At 34.2% G+C, this 10,138-nt stretch overlaps 1 protein-coding gene across 1 annotated transcript; it reads right to left on the bottom strand.

Annotated features, from left to right (window-relative positions):
• Nucleotides 8,363-8,773, bottom strand: LOC109353978 (uncharacterized mitochondrial protein AtMg00240-like). The gene has a single exon (XM_019596358.1). The coding sequence runs from the start codon at nucleotides 8,771-8,773 to the stop codon at nucleotides 8,363-8,365; it is 411 nt and encodes a 136-aa protein (XP_019451903.1).

Below are 10,138 nucleotides of genomic sequence, written 5' to 3'. Positions count from 1 at the left end.
GTATAAGGAGATAAGTTATCTCCTCCTGCCAGTAAAATAAAATCATGATATGTGTCATGTTTCATTATTTTCTATAAAAATATTTTTAAAAATAAACAAAATAGCACACATGTCATATTTTTACTGGCTAAAGGAGATAAATCATCTCCTTATACGAAAAGATACATTATTCTCCTTTGTTTATGTGGATAACTATTTTTCTTTCATTCTAAATTATCATTCACTCATTTTCATTGGATATTCAATATCATTCAATTCTTTGGATGAGTGAAATTCATATTTTCTTTTTGCTCTTCTTCTTAATATAACATTAGAGTAATAATTATGCAGTTTTCACTCGTACTTTTATCATTCCAAGATTTAACAAAGAACTATTACTCACATTATGGCTGAACTTCTACACTCTTTACCACCAACCATTCTTTCTCTGCTATCATCAACTTGCTCTTCAATATGGATTCTTGCTCCTCATGTGAAAGTAGCCCTCCTCAAGATGTGTTAACTTTTCTTCTAGCATTGATTTTGGCTTGTGCGTGCAACAAATTGACCTGTCAGTATCATTGATATTATGGAGTATTCAGAGTTTACAACATGAGAAAGCTTTGCTGAATGTTTGACTGTTTCTTTGAAGAATGTTATGGCCAGAGATGGGTGGTGCAGAAAAGAATTCAAGAAGCTTCAATTTGCATTGCCATCTTCACCACCATCACAATGAAGGGAAGAAATAGTTATTGTCAACATTAATACTTGTATAAAAGATATGTATATGACTAGTATGATATTTAATAATATAGGTTTATATTTTGGCATGTTGGGTTTGCATAGCAAAGTTCAGTCTTGCTTAATGTGAAAAAGAAATATTTTTGATTTTATTTTTTTGGATGGATTGAGTATTCATCAAAATTGATATATCCATGGATGTCCATTAGATATAATAGATGAATTTGGATCCATTCATTATCAACACTATCGATTAGATTATATTCATTTAAATTGATCAACTTTAACAAATGGATTTGGATGAGATTTAATTTGGATGGATTATGGATAATTGTGGATGAGACTCTTTTCTAGTTTTCTGCAATGTTGGATTGGGTGTGCAAGCATTTCTTACTTCAATAGTTGCACCTCCGGATTATGAAACACCACTTAAGCATGCACTATCCCCTTTATGATCATTGTCAATTATTTTCTCATCTGTAGAAACCACGTGAGAAGCAGTTGCATTATTTTCTTCTCTGAATTCTTTGCAAGGTGCATGGGGAAGGAATTCTATATTTTTTTCTTTGGCTTCAGTGCGAGACGCATGAGAAACAAGTGTATTGTTTTCCTCTTTGGCATCACTGCAAGGTGCATCATCATACTTTATTTTGGTTGTCATGCAATGTGGTTGCATAATGGCTTCCAGAACATCGCCATAGGCAGTTGCTGACGTCTTTTGCATTTCGTCAGCTTCACTAAAATCACAAAGCTACATATGATTCTGGACAAAATTCCCGAAGTACTTAAGGAGATTAGATTGAAATATAAGGGCTCTAGCCACACTAAGGATATGTTGGTATTTTCTCTCAACAATGGCATTTTGTTGAGGTGTTTCAACACAAGAAGTTTGGTGTGTGATTCCCTTTATGGAATAGAATTCATGTAGGAGGAATTCCTTACCATTGTCACTCTTTATAGTTTTGATTTTACTGCAAAATTGTGTTTCAGCAAAGTTAACAAAATCCTTAATAAGCTTATTGGTTTCAGATTTCAATTTCATAAAGAAGATCCATGTGAATCTAGACTTATCATCTACAACAGTAAGGAAATATTTATGTCCAAAAGTAGAGGGTATCCCAATGGGACCCCATATATCCATATGAATCAAATCAAAAGTGCAAGAGGATCTAGTCATGCTAATAGGATTAGGTAGTTTCTTTTGTTTTGTCAAATGACATATTTCACAAGGATCTTTTGTTCTTTTACATTGAATGAAAGGGAACAAGGATTGCATAATGACCATCTTATTGTGTGATGGGTGTCCTAGTCTAGAGTGTCATCTATTACAATCATCATAACTAGTATGAGCATTTATTTGGTATGCTTTAGGATAGGTTGTGTTGGATGATGTCAAAGCATATAGGCCTCTTGTCAATTTAGCAGCACCAATCATCTTCGAGGAGTTGAAGTCCTGGATTTGACAATCAGTGTTGGAAAAAATTAGCTTACATGGCAATATGGAGGTAAGTTTTGAGATGGATATGAGGTTGAAGCTGAAGGATGGAATGTATAGCACATTGGTGAGGTATAAAAATTCTGAGAACATTACTGATCCAGAATAGTGTGCAAGGATTTCACTGCTATTAGGTAAGGTAATAGTAATAGGTTTGATTTTTCTAAATGTTTGAAATTCTAATAGAGAGTGGCAAACATGATCAGTGGCTCCTGAATCAAGGATCCAAGAGCCTATATTTGATGCATGATATGAGTTTAGGATTGTACCTGATGTTCTGTTGTCTGGTTGATTATGCAAACCAGTATCTAATGTAACATGGTTAGCATTGTGATTGTTTTGAGCCTTGGATTGTTGAAACATTGACACTAATGCCTTATGTTGTTCTGCAGTGAAGGGCAGAGATGATAGATTGTTGTCCTTAATGGTGTTGTCTAGTGTGTAGTCATTTCCTTATCCAATAGTATGTTCTTCATTATCATTGAATCCACATGTATTTATATTGCATGTTCTTTTTGTGAAGTAGTTAGGTGGGAATCCATGCTTCTTGTAACAGACCTCAATGGTATGCCCAGTCTTTTGACAATATGTGCACACTTTCTGTCCCCATCCTCTTCCTGTATTAAGAGATCTTGTAGGTTATTGAGATCATCCTCCATTCTGTCCTCTGAACCCCCTTTCTCTTCCTCTAATTCTTGCATCATTGTTGCTTTGTGAGTAATTCTTTGATTCAGAAAAGTTGGATAGGATTTTTGGATCTTCAAACTGCATTTCCCTTTCTTGCTGAATGATCAGTGAAAAGGCCTTGTTGATTGGTGGGAGAGGATCCATAACCATGATTTGGGATCTTACAGCAGAGAATTGCTCGTTTAGACCCCTTAAGAAGCATATGACATAGTCATTCTGTCTATATTTTTTGTCTGTTGGGATTGTTATGCATGCTTCATTGCAATTACAAGGAGGAATAGGTTTGAATGAGTCCAATTGTTGCCATAATCCTTTCATCTGTGTGAAGTAAACACTGACAGAGGAACTACCTTGCTTTAGGGAGTGGATTTCACCAATGAGTTCAGATATATCTGAACATATCACCTTGATAATATCTTTCCCGAAGATCCTGCCAAATTTCTTGAGCGTTATCCATCCATAGTACACTTTGCACGATGGCAGGATCAATTGATTAAGTGATCCATGAAACCACCAGGTTATTGCACCTTCTCCAAGCTGTGAAAAAAGGGACGTGGTTGGGAGGTCTAGGCAAGGTTCCATCTATGAATTCCAATTTGTTCTTGGTTTCTAGTGCCATGGTTATGGCTCGTGACCATGGGTGATAATTGTCCACATTCAGAAGGTGTGATACTAATGAAGAGCCAGGATTTTCAGTTGGGCTTATGAAGTAAAGTCCTGAAGGATCGAGGATGGGATTTGGGTTTATGATACGATTTTCCATTGATGATGATTTGAGGGGTTCAATGTTTCAAGATGAAGAGGTGCGAGGACGAATGTTTAGAGTTTCCTTTTTATGCGCAGTAGAGACACCTTCATTGAAGGTGCTCTGATACCAAAATAAAGATGAAAATGGCCATGGAAGATGATGGAAGAAAGGAAAAAAAAACAGATATAGCAAAGTGAAGAAGAAAGCGAAGAATACCTCTTGGAATGCTTTATTATTGAATCAAGAAAATGATGAATAAACTCTACAGAGTATTTCTGATTACCTGAATCATACACTGAGAGGAGCCCCATGGATATACTTATACTAAGAAGAGAAAACAAAAAGGCCAAAAGAAGAAAAACAGAAAAAACTGAAAACTAACTAAACTAACCATAATTACTAAAAAAGGAAAGAAAGCATAAAACAGAAAAACTAACTTAACAACTAATCCTACCTTTGATAAACCTAAAGGCTATGGTTTTAAACAATGGAAATGGAAAGTGATTTCATTCATACTCTATTTTCTATACTCTTCTCATTAAACATACAATATTATTAAAGTGTGTATTTTATTTACATCATTGAAACATCATATTAGGATCAAGATTCACATTTATCTTTATCTCATTCATCTATTATGGTTGGTTTACTTCTGTCAGTAGATGATTAAGCATTGGATTATTAAGCTTCTATTAAATAAAATTACTTCTGCCAATGGTGGTTGAGTGACTTCATTGCTTCATATTCAAATTTCAAGACTGAGACATAATGATTCACTCACCAGCTAGAAGAGATATTAAAGTAACACATTATGTTCAACACAATCATTTTTAGTTAGAATTAGTTTGAGTTAATTAGTTTTCGTTTCCATGTATAAATTCATTCATTTTTATTGGGTATTCAATTCTTCCGAGGAGTGAATTTCATATTCTATTTTTGCTCTTCTTAATATGTTCAGCTAGTACTAGTTTGGATGGTAGATTCTTATATAATGTATTAGGATAGTAGAGAAAAATTCAATCAAGTTCTCGTGTTATTTATGTGTCCATGGAATAAAATGAAGATAGTGTGGAAGCAGTTGTAATTCTGTGTTTATTTATTTGAGTCCTAAACAAGATTGCTACCTTCTAATTTTATGGCCTACATGTGACCCATAGAAGTCCTATACAAACCTAGTTGTTGGGTTGAATTGCATCATATAGCCCAAACAATAATCACCTTATTTTTGGCCCAATATGTTTGACAATTTGATTGATCCAGTTTTGTTTACTTCGTAGTTCAAAAGGAGGTAAAGTGGGAAAAAAACGTTTTGAGTTTGTGACCTACATATTAAGTTTCGTGATCATTAATTTTCTAATATTTAAAATAAAATATTTTCCCTACTATATACATTCTTTCTTATGTTTTATAACCCGCTTCTTCTTTTTTACACCTGATATCCGCCCAATACCATACTTCATCGTCCTCTTTATTGATAAGCACATAAAACCCAGAAATAAATCAGACTATCTAAAATTCATCTTCTATGGTGTACATATTTCTTGCATGTAACGTTCATAATGTATAAGTTACAAAGTATTTCATTCTACTCATTTTTCAGTTTGTTTTATTGGATATTACCTTAAGGTAATGTTTGAACAGTTTTAAAATGCTCAAATAATATCTTAAGGTAACATGTAAAAGCCTTTTTTGGAAAGTAATGCCTACACAATGTAAACTTTCAACATTTTCATAAAAACAGACCCAAATGTTGCCTTAAGGTAACACGTGAGCATTATTTTTCTGAAATTGTTTACACATTTCCTAATATAAAGTTTGGACATTTTTCTAAAATTTTCTTCTAGAAAAGCTCTCACTAGGTATATTCTTCTTCTATATACTTCTCTGCTTAGTTTTTTTATATTGGTTTATTTTCCATGTTGTATGTGCTTCATTTTGGTTGTTTATGAATGTAGAGAATATGTATGTGCTTAAAAATTCTTCTATAAGATTGTTTCAGGTAGCTATGAACAAAGATGTAACTATTAGTTCATTGGGAGAATTGATAAATGTAGTATGTAATTTCAAGTGGAGAAGGAGTATGTTCTTTTGGGAACAAGAGGAATTTGTAGAACTATTAAAAACCCTTGAAGATTCAAGACTACAACAAGACTCTTCTGATCGGTTGATTTAGATTCATGAAAAGGGAAGCCACTACTCGGTTCATAATGCATATCAAGTGCTTCAAAAAGAGGATAGTAATTGTGAAAATAGATTCTTTAGAAGATTGTGGGCATGTAATGTCTCATCAAAGATGAGGTGTTTAGCATGAAAAATCTTCTTAGATGATGTTCCAACAAAACTCAATCTACTTCGACATGGAGTATTAGGAGATTAAAACTCATCACAATGTGCTCTTTGGGGCGTCATAGATGAATCAACAAATCACTTGTTTTTCTCATGCTCTAAATCCTATTATGTTTGGCAAAATCTTTACTTTAGGTTTGGCCTTAACTCCATTATTTATAATGATGTTAAGAACAACTTATCTTTACATGCCAATTTGTTATGGATGGAGAAAAGGTACAAAAGTAATGTCTATTTGGTTCGTGACTATTTGGACTCTATGATTTGTTAGGAATAAAATCATTTTCAATAAATCTCAGTTTCATGTTGAAAAGATAATAGAATTATTTTTTCCACATTCTTGGAATCTTCTCAATGATTTTTTTTCCTAACTTCAAATATTCTTTTTGTGGAGTAGATGTTGAACCCGCATAATTGCCTTATTGGATGTAATGGTTAAATAAATATGTGTGTATGAGTACCACTTATTCCCCTAAATACTTATTATCTTTCTTAATGAATTTTTTGTTGATAAAAAACATGTGTGTATCTTTTTTAAAAACACCCACATTATATCAAAGTACCATTTGGAACTTTGCTAAAAAATGTCAAATATTACCTTAATATAATGTGTGAAGGTTTTCGGAAAAAATACTCCCACGTTATATTAAGATAATGTTTGAAACGGAGTTAAAAATAGTCTCAAATGTTTTTTGAGTGTAATATATATACACTGACAGTATATAGATTTATATACAGTTAGTGCATCATACACCATTCATTTGAATTATTTTTACTTAAAAGTTAATTATAATTAAAAATAAATGGTGGATGATGTAATGACAATGTAAAAATCTATTACATTGTCAATGTAGACATCTATTTCTTATGTTTTTTAATATGAGTGTTTTTTTAATGACCACACACATCCCACAACAACAAAAACTTTCCTACATGTATGTAAGACCAAAAATGATCCAAAATCGAAAAAAAATGATAAATAAAGAAGAATATCGAAGAAGAATGTACCTTGTGGGAGGTTGTTGTAGAAAAGTAGCAAAATGCTTGAATGAGGAATGAATGATTATGAATGAGGCATGAGTAGATTGAGATGAACAAGCGAGGAAAAGGAATGACAAGACCCAAACTGATTTGAAGTAAGGAATTGAAAAGTTGAAGTGAGGAAGAAGAATAAAGAGTTTGAGAAGGTGAGATGAGGAAGAAGTAGTAGGGGAACAATTTAATAAGAAAGAGTTTAGTCTTTTTCCACTAAAAATAGATTATACAATTCACAAGTGGGTTACAAAACTTCAAAAAAAAAAGTGAAATACATTGCCTACATCTCTAGCTCTTTATGGAAGAGATATCTTTCTAGTATTGGAGAGAGTTACTATTTCTCATTATATTTTCAATAATAAAAATGTTCTTTTACTAAAAGTTATAATAAAATGATAAATGCATCATAATAAATTGTATTTTTTTTATTTTTGTATCACTTATCTATCTATTATTAGAGAGGATGTCTAATTATCTCCACGGGCATGGATTCGCTTCATCCAGTTCTAAAAATTATTATAGCATTGTTTTATTCAACCCAATAATGCTAGGCTACCTAATTTAGCCCACCTCATTTTTTGTGTTAACATGCTTCATTATATTTAGGAAAATATATTGTCACACTTAGTTAAACTCTTTTCTTAAAACATATGGTATCCATGAATGAATTAACAAAGAATTAGTGAATGAGCAAGAACTTGCTTGAACCAAAGAATGCAAACAGAAAAGCTAAAAGAGTCAAATGGGTGAATAATACATCTTAGACCATCTTTTATTGAATCAGTAAAATGGATAATGATTGATTTACAAGCGAAGAATACCAAGGTTTATATAGGAAAAGAGAAAGGAAATGAAAACAGAAAAATAACAGAAACTTCCCCAAAGAAGAAAGGAGAGAAAAACAGAAACAGTTTTAATAGAAAACAGATTTCTAAATCAAGAAAGTTCAGGATTCTTTAAATTGACTTCTTTTTCTTCTTTCTGAACTTCACAGGGCTGTTTTAACACCCTCGCGAGGTGGAATATGGGTATTATGCATTCCTAGCTTGAAAATTAAAGAAGCAAAGAGCCCTTTGTTGAGAGCTTTGGCGAGACAATCTGCCAATTGATGGATAAATGGATAGGTAAAAAATGATCCACTCCTTCTTGGACCCTTTCCCTAATTGAGTGATAATCAATCTCTATGTTTTTTGTTCTTTCACGAAACACAAGATTGACAACTATATAAAGAGCTGATTGATTGTCACAATAGATCAGTATAGGAGTGACATTCTGGACATGTAAATCAGGAAGCATAAAACTCAGCCATCTAGTCTCACAACCAGCCAGAGCTAGTGCCTATATTCAACTTTTGCAGAAGATCTAGACATTGTTTTCTGCGTTTTCCTTTTCCAAGAAACCAGAGATTTCCCAATGAAGAAGCAAAACCCAGTAACTGACCTTCTAGTGTCAATGCAAGATCCCCAATGAGAGTCACTAAACCCTTTGACTTTGGTATCATTCTGAGATGAAAAGAACAAGCCTTTTCCTAGCTCATTTTTCAGATATCTGACCACTCTTAAGGCTGCTTGATAATGCATATCAGGTGGAGCAGCCAGAAATTGGCTGAGATGTCCAACTGAGTATGCTATGTCTGGTCTAGTATGGGTTAGATAAATCAATCTTCCCACTAACCTTCTGTACTTTGCTGGATTAGTGAGTCTATCACCACAATTGCTATATAACTTGATTGAAGGATCCATGGGAGTATAGCATGGCTTAGCTCCAAGAAGGCATGTGTCATGCAGAATGTCAAGAGCATATTTTCTCTAACATATGTTGATGCCATGTTTTCCTCTTGCAATCTCTATTCCAAGGAAATATTTGATTTCTCCTAGGTCCTTGATGCTAAATTATTTGTTGATAATGGACTTTAGTTGATTGATCTCCTTCATATCATTTCCTGCTACAAGTAAATCATCAACATAAACAAGAATTGTGGTGAAATTGTTAAAGGCATTTTTAATAAACAAGGAATTGTCAGCTTTGGATTGAGTATACCCATTTTGGATTAGAACAGATGTGAGCTTGGCATTCCACTATCTGCTTGGTTGTTTCAACCCATGGAAGGATTTTTAAAGCTTGCAAACCAGTGAATGGTTGTGGACAGTTAGGCCTGAAGGAAGTTTCATGTAAACTTCTTCCAATAAGTCACCATGAAAAAATGCAGTGTTGACATCTATTTGATGAATATGCCACTGATTGATGGCAGTAAGAGCTAGCAGAATTCTAATAGTAGTCATTTTGATGACAGGACTAAAGGTCTCAAAATAATTCAGGCCCGTTGTTTGATTATATCCTTTGGCAATAAGTCTGGCCTTGTTGATAAGTGCCAAAAGTATATACTTTTCACCATCATTCTATGGCACTTATCTTATGCATTGTCCAAGTTTTCTTTGAGTTTTGTAGGAAATTGAATATTAAAGAATAAATTCAAAGATGGATAAGAATTCAAGCCAAAATTCAAGACAAAAGTTGGAAATGAATTGCTAAAAGTAATCAAGTTAAAGCATGGCATGCTCTATGCTTAATTTTGTTACTTAGCCTTGAAGAAAGGTAGCTTACTTCGTCTTGAAGAAACCTATGTTAAGGTAGGCAAGGCAACTTGCAAAAATCAAATGCTTACCTTAACTTAAAGAAAACAGCCCAAAAGTACCAAGCAACCAACAAAAATCCAGTAACAAATCAAAGGAAAAAAGGTTGCATCACCATGAAGAAATCAAGCACAAAGCTGTCCAGCCAAGCCAAGCACCAACCACCAGGCCAGGTCAGGCAGGCACCAAGCACCAGGCCAGGTCAAGCAGGCGCCAAACACCAGGCCAGGTCCCAGCCAAGCCAAGCACCAGGCCAGGTCAGCCAGGCACCAAGCACGGGGTCAGGTCAGCCAGGCACCAAGCACCAGGCCAGATCAACCAGGCACCAAGCACCAAGCTAGGTCAGGAAGGCACCAAGCACCAGGCCAGGTCAGCTAAGCTGCTGAAACAGGCAGCTGAGCGTGGAACCAGTCAGCTGAGCGGCTGAAACATGCAGCTGAGCAGGGAACCAGGTCAGCCAAGCTGCTGAAACAA

The sequence above is a fragment of the Lupinus angustifolius genome, chromosome LG01 (assembly GCF_001865875.1).
Source record: "Lupinus angustifolius cultivar Tanjil chromosome LG01, LupAngTanjil_v1.0, whole genome shotgun sequence".
Taxonomy (NCBI): domain Eukaryota; kingdom Viridiplantae; phylum Streptophyta; class Magnoliopsida; order Fabales; family Fabaceae; genus Lupinus; species Lupinus angustifolius.
This window is presented reverse-complemented; position numbering and strand designations above follow the sequence as displayed.

Coding starts and splice junctions, on each gene's coding strand:
- LOC109353978 (XM_019596358.1), bottom strand. CDS start 8,773: ATGGATCCTTCAATCAAGTTATATAGCAATTGTGGTGATAGACTCACT.